The sequence below is a fragment of the Lampris incognitus genome, chromosome 12 (assembly GCF_029633865.1).
Source record: "Lampris incognitus isolate fLamInc1 chromosome 12, fLamInc1.hap2, whole genome shotgun sequence".
NCBI classification, from domain to species: domain Eukaryota; kingdom Metazoa; phylum Chordata; class Actinopteri; order Lampriformes; family Lampridae; genus Lampris; species Lampris incognitus.
The window spans coordinates 2832095-2846702 of record NC_079222.1 but is presented as its reverse complement, the minus strand read 5'-3'; the positions used below and the strand labels follow the sequence as shown (position 1 = coordinate 2846702).

Below are 14608 nucleotides of genomic sequence, written 5' to 3'. Positions count from 1 at the left end.
ATGTTGTATATCTGTTCTGCCATTCTGTAATTTCCCCTTGAAATTACTTGTAAATCACTTGTTTGCCTGTTTTGGATGCATTTTAAATCTGATTTAAAACAAAAAGAAAGAGAAGAGTCGTCAGGTCTTCCAGTGATACCTCTAGCATATGGGGTTTGTGCATGTCACGTGAGCTAATGTTACTGCAGTTTGAATTAGGATACCCTCAGCAACAGTGAGGAAACTGGTAAAATGCCAAAAAGACAATCAAATTTGCTGAACTTCTTCAAGCAGTAGGTCAGTCAGACCCTAAGCAGATCAAAGTTGTTTCAGTGGATCAACAGGGTGGTGATAATGTCACTGTTGATAGAACTGAAACGCAGCAGAGGACACTGACAGACACACAGACAGACAGACAGAACATGTCAATTAGTTCTGTTTCTTAGCCTGCTTGCTTTCCCTGGTTGTAAATAGAACTTTTAGCCCAGATTCCATTTTCCCCCCATTATGGTAATCCACAGATAGAAGGGAAACGACAGGGAAGTGAAGGGACAGTCGACGAAAGAGAGACACAGAGGGAGCGAGAGCAGAGAGAGAGAGAGAGAGGAGAAAGTGAGAGACAGAGAGAGAGAGTGAGAGAGTGAGAGAGCAAGAGAGAGGAGCGAGAGAGAGGAGAGAGACAAACACACAGAGAGACAGAGAGGAGAGGGGGGAGAGACAGACAGAGAGAGGGGGGAGAGCGAGAGAGAGAGAAGCGAGAGATAGAGAGAGAGGACAAAGATACAGAGAGAGAGGAAAGAAGAGAGGAGAGAGGTAGAGAGGAGACAGATAAAGAGAGAGAGAGGAGAGAAAGAGTGAGAGACAGAGAAAAGAGACAGAAAGAGAGACAGAGTTGGAGAACAGCTGTTTCTACGCCCCCCCCCCACTAATTGTGAGAGATTATTGTGAATGCTGTGATTAATTAAATAAATAAAGCTTAGTTTGAGATGAAGGTGTTGTTTGGTTTGAGATGGTGTTGTTTGGTTTGAGATGAAGGTGTTGTTTAGTTTGAGATGAAGGTGTGGTTTGGTTTGAGATGAAGGTGTGCTTTGGTTTTAGCAGCTAGGGTGGTGTCTGGTGTGCTGCAGCCACTCTGGATGTCGTGAAGCAGTCCATGACTTTTTCTCTGCCCGGCCAGCCGGAGCAGCCCCCCGCTCTGTGTGCCGAGACACATGAAGCCCCGGCGAGCCCACCTCAGTTTTCATCATGTTATAATAATAACGTTATGTTATAATGACTGAATGCTAGGCTTTTTAAAAAACACAACTCACCTGGAGGACCTTGAAGCTTGGCTTTTTTTACTGAAAGAGAAAACACAAAAAACAATTAGCCATAAAAAGTCATTTGTTTTGACCCATTTTGAATCCGCTAACCATAGCAGCAAACTGTTTACTGACAAAGTAGAAGGCAATGAAATGCAATGAAACCCTTGTTGCAAGCACACTGGTGAGCAGTCGGATTAAAAACTTGGATATTGAAGTTTAAATAGGCATGAGTGTTGGTCAGGGATGTCAACAGACAGACACCGATTGTGTTGAGAACAAATTTGTCTATATGCAAACCGACTTGGCATATGTTAATGAGTCGTGGCATCCGAGCAAAACACAAAAAGCCTCACTGTTTTCCAAAACCATGCAGCTACAGAGAAGACAACACTTCTGGTGTGTTGATCAAAACAAATGAATTCCTTATTTTCACAGGGAGCACTGGTGATGCTGCACCAATCCACCTGTCAATCTCCCGCTCCACCCTACCCTCACTCAAGAACAAGACCCCGAGATACTTGAACTCCTTCACTTGAGGCAACAACTCATCCCCAACCCGGAGGGAGCAATCCACCATTTTCCGGTAGAGAACCATGGCCTCAGACTTGGAGGTGCTGACTCTCATCCCGGCCATTTCACACTCAGCTGCAAACCGCTCCAGTGCGCACAGGAGATCACGTTCTGATGAAGCCAACAAAACCACATCATCTGGGAAGAGCAGAGATGTAGTTCTGAGGTTCCCAAAACGGACACACTCCTCACCTTGGCTGCGCCTTGAGATCCTGTCCATGGATACCACAAACAGGATCGGAGACCAGGGACACCGTCGGCGGAGTCTGACACCCACCGAAAACGTGTTTGACTTTGTTTCAAGAATGCGGACACAGCTCTCTCTTTGGTTATACACTTTGGTTATCCTAAACGTTGGGAAAAAACAGCTAGATTTTTTTTCCCTAAAATGAAACACACCTTTATGGTTTTAGAGGCTTTATCATGACACAGACAAATAGATTTTGAGGGCTGTACAATGATGATGTGTTTCTATTGCATTACCCCTCCAGACTGCTGCTACATACAACATGGGTACACCGTCTAGCAGACACCCTCCCCACACAGCCCACTACATACTACCAGACACTCCGGGACAGGGTCAATAACCAATCACTCTGTGAAACTAACAGGTTATGTTTCAAAGCAGGCGGTTTTCCTTTGCATTTGTGTTGCTACATAAAGTGGGTCCCTGACTTTCCATATTTGAAGGTCATACACCAATATTAATATTAATATCCAACAGAGGCTCATGTCCTGATTAATCACAGCTAAAAATATCACCTTTTATTTTCAATCATTTCACACACACACACACATTATATATATATAGCGTTTTTTCTTTTCTTTTCAGAAACTATCAATGGTGTTGATAAAAGTGCTCAACAAATGAGGAGTGGAATATCAATATAGATGTAGGACGTTGTCAGCTCGGTGGTACAGCGTCCCGATGACTCCTAGTTTGTGCTCCATTGGGGAGGAGCAGAATAAAGGAGCACTGCTGGGGTCATGCAGGACACAGGAGCTGCCATTCAAACTGAATCCTTGCCTCTGTATAATGTTGACTGTCTGACAACAATAGAGATGGCCTTTTCTTAACTCTAAATTTTGCTGCTGTGAGTTGATTTATTTTTAGATTTTTCAACTTTAGCCCCTCGTTGCAGCTATACAATAATGCAATGTAATCGCGAGGTACTTTGGAGGGGATTAACTGCATTCACTTTTGGACTGCTGCATCTACTAAACCGCTGGAGCCTGAGATGGCAGATGGGCTGGACTGGATAATCGTAGTACAAATGACACAATTTCCATAGCTGCATGTTCCCCCGCTTCTTTACCTCCACACCAAACAAACAAATAAATATATTGGAGAGGGTGAAGGTGCCGTTATATGCTCAATCCTTTATTTTAAGGTGGTCTCAGTTGTGAGGCTTCAGAGGATACTCCACAGCAAACTTCAGTGATCCTAGGTTGAAATCCTATACAAATATTATGGGAGCTTTTTAAAAGGAAATGTTTGAAATGAAAGCCGTGTCCATTTATAACAATCTAAAATCATAATGCAGAGAGGCAGGACAGGAAAGTAGGGAAGGATATAAGTTATCAAAAAAAAAGAAGCAGTATGTCTTTTCCCTAAGCACTTCCTGTTGCAGACATTCCTCTATGTGAAAAGGAAAGGGAGAAGTGCAAATGTGGAGAGGCCGAGCATAACAGCAGGAGTTTTCTGTCTTTCCACTGAGGCTTTCAAACCACCGCATTGTCTCATTGTCACTAGGCCACGGCATGGTGGCCTCCTGCCCCAGTTTGCGTGACATCATACAGGGCTGCGGTAAACAGTGTGGCTGTCCGCAGGGTGTGTGTGTGTGGCTGCCCAGAGGGTGTTGTGATGTGTCCAGTGCAGCACCACGTAGTTGGAGGGAAGGTGCATGTGTTTCTCCAACCCGCTTGCATCCCTCCTGCCTTTAGCTTGCTGCCACTGGCTAGCCTTTGTGGCGAATAGGGAAGCATCCTAGCGTGTAACCCTTCCCTTGCCAGTACATAGCCTCTCCTTCACCAAGACTCCTGCCAGGCCTCCCCGCGGCCACACATGGTAACTGGGGTCTTGCGGCCCCAGGCTAACTGGGCAGGGGATCTCGGAGCAGCAGTGGGCCCCAGAGATATGGTGTGCAGGCCCACCCTGGTGGACACGCCCTGGCACCTATCAACCACTGCCCCGCTGCCTTGTGGGTGAGTCTGGGAAGACATAAGGCTAAGGGAACTTACCCCACCAGAAAAGCAAGCTGTGGCGGCAGACTTCGAGGTGGTTTCCGAAAACGTGGATTTCCGGCAGCCTCCTGCAGTTGTGAGGAGGTGCTGGTTGTCTAGGGACCCCCCTTGCCATCGGAACCATCTCCTCTACGATCAGGTCATGTGGCGTTGGGAGAAGCGCACACCCCCCATGCCATTTTAAAAACCATCTCTGCGCAAGTATCTTCTTCTGCTACCTGAGTCCCAGATCTCACAAAGTCTGGCGGCGATGGAGTATCCAGTGATGGGAGCAGGTCTAAATGAGCTGGGAGCTCTTAGCTGGAACTCTGCACGCCAGCGGCACCGGGCAATGGTCGTTAGCAGCTGGGATTGAGTGGCAGCTGTTTCCGGTAGACCCCTGTGCGTCTGAGCAGCCCCATTTAGGGACCGCACTGCTCACCCCATTTGGGGAACGGCCTAGAAAAGGTGGCCCAAAAATTGCCCACTCAACACTGTGCCTGGGCAGGAAATCGCACCTGCCAGGCCATTCCACTATGCGGTTGAAAAACACATACTATACCACTAAGAACCGCAGCATGGAACATAAGAACACTCCTGGATGTCAGCCATGGCACGGACAGTCCTCAACGCAGAACAGCACTTATTGCCAGCGAGCTGAAGCGCTATTGTGTGATGTGGCGGCACTCAGTGAGACCAGGCTCCTTGAGGAGGGCTTGCTCAACGAAGTAGGAGAGAGCTATACATTCTATTGGAAAGGATACCCCCTAGGAGGTCAACACATCCATGGAGTTGGTTTTGCAATCAAGAACAGTCCAACAGTCCAGATCCAAACAGTGGCACCTGCTTAATTATGCTATTGTGAGGTGGGCTGATCTTAAAGATGTGCTCCTTACAAGATCTATGCGAGGAGCAGACTGCTGGACAGACCATCGCATGATCCTGACAGAAGTCAGAGTGCATGCCTGACCCTTGAGACGCCAATCTAGGCCAAAAAAGAAACCACTCCCCTGCGCAAGACTCTCAAACAGCAACACCCGAAACACCTTCCGTCGTTCTCTAGCTGTCAAGTTAGCTGACATTGAACAGCGGATCCACTAAGAGTCTGGGATGGATGAGAAGTGGACCTCTCTGAGCACCACCCTCTTTGACAATGCAGCCCAATCCATTGGCTTCAAAACCAAGAAACATCAGGACTGGTTTGATGACAATGCCGGAATGATCTCCACCCTACTGGACAACATGCATAAGGCACACAGAGCCGCCCTCAGCAACCCACTATCCCAACCTCTCAAGAAAAAATTGCAAGACCTCCGCTCTGAGGCCCAAGCAACTCTGCGGAATCTGCAAAATGAGTGGTGGATTTTGAAAACCAATGAAATCCAGGCTCATGCAGACAGGAACGACATGCATGGTTTCTATGACGCAGTTAAGGCCATCTATGACCCCAGAAACTGCTCCCTGACACCCGTTTGATCTGATGATGTAACAACTCTCATCAAGGACCAGGCCCTGTTAGTGGAGTGGTGGGCAGAGCATTTTAACACCCTGCTCAACCAGCCCACCCCAGTGGACTCAACTGTACTGGCAGAGCTCCCTGAACAGCGTACCTTGCAAGATCTTGACCTCCCATCATCTTTCAAAGAAATCCTACATGCAGTCAAGACCCTGAAAAACAACAAAACCCCTGGACCTGATAACATTCCAGCTGAAATCCTCAAGGAAGGGGGCTACCTCTGTACAAGGCCACTGTATCTCTATATCCTTGAGGTGTGGAGTCACGAGTGTGTCCCTCGACAGTGGAAAGACGCCAACATTGTGACCATTTATAAAAACAAACGAGACAAATCCATCTGCTCCAACAGTAGGGGTATTTCACTGCTGGCCATTGCCAGAAAGGTTCCAGCGAAGATCATGCTCCGCAGACTAACACTTGCAATAGCCGAACGGGTCATACCAGAGTCACAATGCGGCTTCCGAAAGGATAGAGGGACCATCGACATGATCTTTGTCACACGCCAGCTCCAGGAGAAATGCTGAGAACAGCACAAGGATCTATATATATATACAGCATTCATAGACCTCTCAAAGGCATTTGATACAGTTAACTGGGCCCTGCTGTGGCAAGTCCTGAAGAAATTTGGATGTCCACCTAAGTTTCTCACCATCCTCGGACAGTTCCACTCAGGAATGATGGCCCGAGTGGTAGTGGGGAACCACAGTTCTGAGCCCTTTGGTGTGCAGACTGGAGTCAGACAAGGCTGTGTGCTAGCCCCAGTCCTGTTTAATATCTTCTTAGTCTCTGTTACAACACTGTTATGAAGGAGGATGGGGAAGCAGACTGGCGTCACCATTGACTTAAGGCTCGATGGTAACCTATTCAACATCAGGCAGTTTCAGGCAACCACCAAGTTGACCTCTGAGAACATTATTGAGCTACAGTATGCCGACGATTGTGCCCTGGTAGCCCACACACCAGAAGCCCTACAAAACACTCTGTCGGCAGTTGTAACTGCATACAGGAGAATGGGACTGATTATCAACACCCAAAAGACAGAGGTAATCTGTCAGATGACTGCCGGCCTCCCAAGCCACCCAACAACCTATACAGCAGAAGGGCAACAACTGGCCACTGTTCCTGCCTTCAAATATCCGGGAAGCATGCTATCTGACACCTGCACAATGGACGATGAGATTCAGCACTGCCTCAAACAAGCCTCAACATCTTTTGGTCGTCTAAGGAGAAAGGTTTTCCAGAACAGCAACCTCAACCTCCACACCAAAATGCTTGTTTACAGAGCAGTGTGCATCGCCACACTATGGATGTGAGGCATGGACCATCTACAGCCACCATCTCAGAAGCCTGGAGGCCTTCCATGTGAAATGTCTCCAGAGGATCCTCGGCATGACTTGGGAGGACAGAGAGCCACACACAGAGGTGTTGGAGCGGGCAGGCAGCTGCAGCGTGGAGTCTACCCTAAACCTTGGTAAACGCACTCCTGGTGGGCAGAAGAAGCGGTTCAAAGACCAAATGAAGACCACACACTGAAAAGATGCCAGATCAACCCCTCTTCTTTGGAGGAACTTGCTTCCTGCCGCACCACCTGGTGCTCTCAGGTCTCAGAGGGAGTGAAGTATATGGAAAACCAGCGCACACAACAATGCAAAGAGGCATGCGAAGAGGCATGCTCGCAAAGCTACCCCTGCCCTCCCCCCAGCACCACTTTTACATGCCCGGTCTGCAACCGCAACTGTGCATCCAGGATCGGACTATTCAGCCACCAAAGGACTCACAAATAGGAGAAGATGGTCATCATCGGACACGATGGACAACCAGCAAGCAAGCAATATCAGACCTCAGTTTTAAAAAAAATCATATTTGCTGTGTACGCACCTGGAGATTTACCATGTGGCTTTGACTTGATTGTCATTAACACAAAACTGCAGATAATTCTTTCACATACCATAGTGGTGCTATTTGCATGCTAAATATTTTACTATTTGCTCTCTGAATAGACTTACTAAACTCAGTTTTTCCTCCCTGCCTAATTATGCCAGCTTAAACCTGGATTTTTCTCACCCATTTATTTGAGCAACCCAATTACTAAGTTTCCTTACATGTGCAAACTGCCTTTGCACATGCAAGGAAATGCCTTTACTAATAAAACAAATTTTGATTCTGGCAACAGTATCGGCAAAAGGTACAAAGCAGGATGTGACGAGTACTGAAACTCACTAAGAAATCTATTGCAAGGAATAGCTTGCACTGAAATCAAGTAAAAACCAACAAATTTACACATCATGCGAGCAACAGCATGCATACAATCTAACTAAAATGGAAGTGTCCGGCTGTCTGCCGCGACTGGACGAACAGCGCCACTTCCACATTGTGGTCGGAGGGGGGATTACACCAAAATGGGCACTGCACTTGTTTGTGAAAATTCAGCATTTTCATTTTAAATGACACTGAAAATGAAATGTGGGTTCGGGGAGTTTTCATAAGCTGGGGGGAAATTTAGTTAAACTATGATTAGTATTTGGCAGGGTGGCACGGTGGCGCAGTGGTTAGCGTGGTTGCCTCACAGCAAGAAGGTCCTGGGTTCGAGCCCCAGGGTAGTCCAACCTTGGTGGGTCATCCCGGGTCGTCCTCTGTGTGGAGTTTGCATGTTCGCCCCGTGTCTGCGTGGGTTTCCTCCAGGTGCTCAGGTTTCCTCCCACAGTCCAAAGACATGTAGGTCAGGTGACTCGGCCGTACTAAATTGTCTCTAGGTATGAATGTGTGTGTGTGTGTGGGGGGGGGGGCGCCTGTGTGATGGCCTGGCAGCCTGTCCAGGGTGTCTCCACCCAATGACTGCTGGGATAGGCTCCAGCATCCCCACGACCCTGAGTGCAGGATAAGTGGTTCAGATAATGGATGGATGGATGGATGGATGGATGGATGGATGGATGGATGGATGGATGCATGGATGGATAGTATTTGGCAAGTAATTATTAATTATTAGCCTTTCATGCTTTCCAACAAACAAAGGAATATGCTTTCATATTTTGCGACGCACTAACTAACTACCACTGAAACACAATATTCGTCACACATGGGGGAGACATTGTGCTTGAGAATTTAGGTCACTGTGTATAGTTTGTTTTATCAACAAAAAGCATTCTGCTGAAACAGAATTGCTGAAGCTGTGGCGGACACTAGGGGCTATGCCTCTCACATGACTGTGAGCTGGGGGCGTGGTTTACGTTCCCGGCTTGCTGGTGCAGGGTTGTTCCTGCTGTAGTTTGGTTTTGGAGCTGAGGAATAAACAGCAAACTCGCCTTGGTCTCCTGTGTTTTTCCTCATTCCTGCCACATTGGTGACCCCGAATTGAACATGTTTGGAGCAGAAGAGGAGTGTGAATCCACTTCGGCCACGCCGCCCCAACTCTCACAGCCGGCCGTTCTCGCCGTGGCTATGAAACTCCCAGAGTTCTGGCAGAGCGACCCGGCCTCGTGGTTCCAGCATGTCGAGGCGCTGTTCCACCTGCGTGGAATCTCCGCGGACGACTCCAGATACTATCTGGTCGTCGCTGCGCTGGACCAGCAGTCCACACGCCGGGCCATGCAGCTGTTGCCCCCCCCCCTCCGCAACACGGTAAATACGTCGCCCTCAAACATCTTCTGCTCCGGAGGTACAGCCTATCTACCGCAGAGAGGGCAGATAGGATCCTTTCCCTATCCGGTTTGGGCGACGGGACGGCTGTGGATCTCATGGACAATCTGCTGTCGCTGCTAGGCTCGGAAGAAGGTGGATTCCTTTTCCCGCGCGTTTTCCTGCGCCAGCTCCCGTCTACTGTGCGCACGGCTTTGGCTAACTCCCCGTGTCTGGCCGCAGGTGACTGCCGAGGTTTGGCTGAGGAGGCCGATTGGGTCCTGCTGGCTACCAGACGGTTCTCTGTGCAGAGTTTGGCATCTGAGCCTCTGTAGCTCGCGTCGGAGGACGCGGACCCGGCAGTGGTGGCTGGAGTGACTGTCCGGAGACGGCGCGGGAGAGGCCTCTGTTTCTTCCACCAGCGGTTCGGCGGCAAGGCGAGGCGCTGCGTCCCTCCGTGCACGTTTGAGGCGCCGGGAAACTCCAGGACAGCACTCAGTAGCAGCTGTGGGCGCTGGCGGACGTAGTGAGTTGCTCTTCATTAAGGACACGACGTCGGGAAGTTGGTCGGTTCCAAGTTCGTCTGGCCTGGCCACCGCAAGGATGTAAAGGGGTGAGCCGCTGCATGTGTAGCGTGCCAGCGCGCTAAGGACACCAGCACACCAAGTCGCCCCTCGAACCGTTTCCGATCCCGGCCAGACATTTTGACCACGTGCATGTGGACCTGGTGGGCCCTCTACCTTCTTCACAGGGTTTTACGCACCTGCTCACAATGGTGGATCGGACCACCAGGTGGCCAGAGGCTGTCCCTCTGTCCTCCACAACATCCTCAGATGTTGCACGCGCGTTTCTTTCCTCCTGGGTCGCCCGTTTCGGCACTCCGTCAGATATCACCTCAGACAGGGGCCCCCAGTTCGTGTCAGAGCTCTGGTCGGCACTTGCGCGATCCTTGGGTGTGCAGGTACACCGCACTACCGCGTACCACCCTCAGGCTAACGGCTTGTGTGAACGGTTTCACCGGTCGCCCAAGGCAGCGCTGCGCTCTCGGATGGTAACTGGGTGGACCGTTTACCTTGGGTTATGCTCCTAAGGAGGACCTCGACGCTTCGCCCGCTGAGCTGGTGCTCGGTCAGCCGCTCCGCGTCCCCGGGGAATTGTTTCCTGGGAGTTCCGCTCCTCGACCCCGTCCGGCCGTTTATCCTTGTTTGTCCGACAGCACTCGGGTTCCAGGCCCCGTTCACCACTGTTTTCCGCGGTGGTTCGTACCTGCGGAGCTCATGTCGGCTCGTTTTGTTTTTGTACGGCATGATGCTCACCGCTCACCCCTCCAACCCCCATACGATGGCCCATTTCGGGTTCTTGAGACGGGTCCTAAGGGTTTTGCGCTAGATGTGGGTGGGCGTAGGGAGCATGTCACGCTTGATAGGCTTAAACCGGCGCACAGGGTGGCAGGCAAAGTTGTGTTTCCGGCCCAGGTTCCCCGTCGGGTCGTCCTCCTTCCAGGACTCCGGCAGTGTCTTCACGGGTTCAGCGTTCTGCTTCTCAGCCGGCTTTGGACTGTGTTTCACCTACTGTTCCGGCTCAGCCGTTATGGCAGGCTGCTTAAGCCTCCAGTGAGACACTCATTTTCTTTCCAGGAGTCCCTTCTGGGTGTTCGGGGGGGGGGGGGGGGCTGCGTGGCGGACACTAGGGGCTATGCCTCTCACCCAGCAGGACCGTGAGCTGGGGGCGTGGTTTACGTTCCCGGGCTTGCTGGTGCAGGGTTGTTCCTGCTGTAGTTTGGTTTTGGAGCTGAGGAATAAACAGCAAACTCGCCTTGGTCTCCTGTGTTTTTTCCTCATCCTGCCACAAAGCTACTTTTAAAATATTGTTCAATGAAACCAAACTATTTCTTTGGCAATTCAATGTGATGCCAAAATTATTATTTATTCAACAAATGGTCAATGCTGTATATTGTGAGGGGAAAAAAATCAATATTCAACAGCTGCATAATTAAAATTAAAATCAACAATTAGCCAATTAATTGTGCTATGCTGTCTATCTTCTTCTTTTTTTGGGGGGGGGGCGGGGTTCCCTCCTTTTGCTCCCCAATTGTATCCGGCCAATTACCCAACTCTTCTGAGCTGTCCCGGTCTCTGCTCCACCCCCACTGCTGATCCGGGGAGGGCTGCAGACCACCACATGCCTCCTCTGATACATGTGGAGTCACCAGCCGCTTCTTTTCACCTGACAGTGAGGAGTTTCACCAGGGGACGTAGCGCGTGGGAGGATCATGTTATTCCTCCCAGCTCCCCCTTCCCCCGAACAGGGGCCCTGACAGACCAGAGGAGGCGCTAGTGCAGCGACCAGGACACATACCCACATCTGGCTTCCCACCCACAGACACGGCCAATTGTGTCTGTAGGGATGCCCGACCGGCGATCCCCATGTTGGTAGAGAACGGCATAGACCGCCACGCTACCCAGATGCCTGAACATATACTATAATTTAATGTAATGAAGATTTATGTCATCACAATAAAAGGTGAGTAAACTACATTCTGCAAATAAAAAGGTGGGTAAATTGCGTTTAGGTGCATCTACCCTCCACTAGCTCACTGCCTGTAGGGGTATTTAAGGAAACCTGGTGGGGGATGAAAAAAATGCTCTGCAGTGTTAATGTGTCTGCCGAAGCCAAATGTAAATAACAAAAATGTCAAATCATTTAATCAAAACAGGAAGCAAGATTATAGGAGCAGGAAATGATGTTCAAGTCCCCCATCCCAGCCCACCCCTCCTCCCCTGGTGTTGTGTATTTGGACCTCCTGATAAGGTGGAGCTTGTGACTGAGCAGACCAGAGAGAGGGGAATGAGAGAGAGAGAGAGAGAGAGAGAGAGAGAGAGAGAGAGAGAGAGAGAGAGAGAGAGAGAGAGAGAGAGAGAGAGAGAGAGAGAGAGAGAGAGAGAGAGAGAGAGAGAGAGAGAGAGAGAGCGCACAACAGATGGTGAAGGGATTACTCCCACGATCTCTAAGCGCTCCCTGTCTGTACCTCTTTCTCTCATAATTCCACTACTCCATCTATACTCGACCACCCCGCCTGCTCTCACCACTTCTCTATCTTATCATCCTGGGTGCCTTAACTTTTTTTATCCAACCTCTATATGATCCATTTTCCCCACATCTTTCTCTTGATATTTGTCTGCCTAAATCAGATTATGTCTCTCTAGAGTGTGTTGCTTTACTCGGTCGACAGAGTAAAGCAACACACTCTAGTGATAGGAGACTCCATTACCCACGATATCAGATTAGCTTCGCCAGCATTGGTTCACTGTTTACCCGGGGCCAGAGTCTCCGATACAGAGGATAATCTTAGGGTGGTGGCATCACGGAGGGAGAGTCAGGGAACCCAGGCACACAGCACCACTACTTTCAGCAACACTGTTATTCATGTCGGCACCAATAATGCCAGTAAGAACCAATCAGAGATCACAAAAGCCAGCCTAGTCAGAATGCTTGAGTTTGCCAGAAAGATGTGTCAGTATCGATTAATTGTCTCTGGTCCCTTACCTGTGAGAGGTAATGATGAGATGTACAGTAGGCTCACCTCAATGAACCGCTGGCTGGCTCGTTACTGTAATGAGCAGGGATTCGGCTTCGTTGATAACTGCCCTTCTTTCTGGGGCCGCCCTTACCTGCTGAAAGCGGACGGCATTCACCCTACTGGGGACGGCGCCGCCCTTTTGTCTAGCAATATAGATAGCTGTTTAGGTTTAGTTTGACACTAGGGACTTATCATTCAGCAGGTTGCAGGTGATTATAGAGCCTGCTAGGTTTAAATCTAGTGTGGATGTGGAGTCAACTAGTTTAACTAATATGTCTAGTCAGGGAATTTCTCATAGTGTAGATTACCAGATTGCCAGCTTGGTCTACAACATTGACACCGTCTCCCTAGCCTGCTATAGTGCTCTCATTTGAGCAAGCTTGGGTCACCCTGCTGCTCAAAAAACCTACACTCAACTGAGCCCAGGTTGAAAACTACAGACCGGTTTCATTCCTACCATTTCTTTCAAAAATACTTGAGCGCACAGTCTTTAACCAAGGCTCTGAATTCCTTTCTGAGAACAATCTGTATGAGCCGAATCAGTCTGGCTTTTAAGCAGGGTCACTTTACCGAGATTGCACTCCTGTTGGTGATAGAATCATTGCGTTTGGCTAGAGCTGCTGGTCAGTCCTCAGCTTTACTGTTGCTAGATCTGTGAGCTGCATTTGACACGGTTAACCACCAATTCCTCCTCTCCATACTCACTGAGCTTGGCTGGCCGCCTACAGAGGAAAGCCAGCAACATCAGCAAAGACACAACACACCCAGGTCATTGTCTCTTTGTTCCCTTGCCATCAGGGAAAAGATACCGCACCATGAAAACCTGGACTAACAGGCTGAGGAACAGCTTCTTCCTCAGAGCTTTAGCCTCCATTGCCCCCCCCCCCCACACACCTGCCTATAGCTGCTGAGGACTAACTGGTACTGAAGCCGCTGCAATATGGACAACTACATGCAATGACCCCATGCACTATTTTGAGCTTTAAAAACCGTTGCTATCTTTTATTGTTTCGTTATCATTTTTCCTACCTCACTTATTTTTCCTACCTCACTTATTTCTACTACATTTTGTTTGTTCTTGTTTTGATCTTGTTTTTTTTTTTTTAAATCATTTACCTTGTCTAGTGTTGCTGGTCTAAGTTACCAAAGGAAATTTCGTTGTGTGCGCACAATGACAATAAAGTATCTTATCTTATCTGCCCTCCACTAGTTCATGTCCTACCTCTCAGTGAGAGCTTTTAGAATATCTTGGAGGGGAGAAGTGGCCGAACCGCATGGCTTATCCACAGGGGTAACTCAAGGGTCAGTGCTCGGTCACCTTCTCTTCTAAATATTCACCACCTCACTTGGTGCAATCATCAGTTCCCATGGTTTCTCATACCACTGCTATGATGACAACATCCAGCTCTTCCTATCATTCCCGCCGGATGACCTCACAGTCTTGGCACGGATATCATCATACCTTGCTGATATATCTGCATGGATGAAAGAATGCCACCTGTAGCTTAACCTATCTAACACTGAGCTGAGCTCCTTGTCATCCCAGCCAGTCCCTCCTTACAACAACAGATCGATATCGAGTTCGGATCAACCCAACGCATGCCCATAAAGTTTGCCCGAAACCTGTGTGTTATGATTAACGACCAACTAATCTTTAAGGTTCACATGGCCTTGATTGCTCAGTCATGCCAATTTGCCCTGTACAACATCGGGAAAATTAGACCCTACCTGTCTGAGCATGCAGCGCAACTCCTGATATAGGCTCTTGTAATATCACGCATTGACTACTGCAACTCCTTACTGGCAGGTCTCCCCGCATGC

At 49.1% G+C, this 14608-nt stretch overlaps 1 protein-coding gene across 1 annotated transcript in view; it reads right to left on the bottom strand.

The window, feature by feature from the left end:
* Positions 1-14608, bottom strand: part of LOC130121798 (protein unc-13 homolog B-like) — a 176474-nt gene that overhangs the window by 144202 nt on the left and 17664 nt on the right. Inside the window, exon 2 of the mRNA XM_056290699.1 lies at positions 1290-1319. Coding sequence (XP_056146674.1) covers positions 1290-1319 — 30 coding nt within the window. The remainder of the gene's footprint in view (positions 1-1289; positions 1320-14608) is intronic.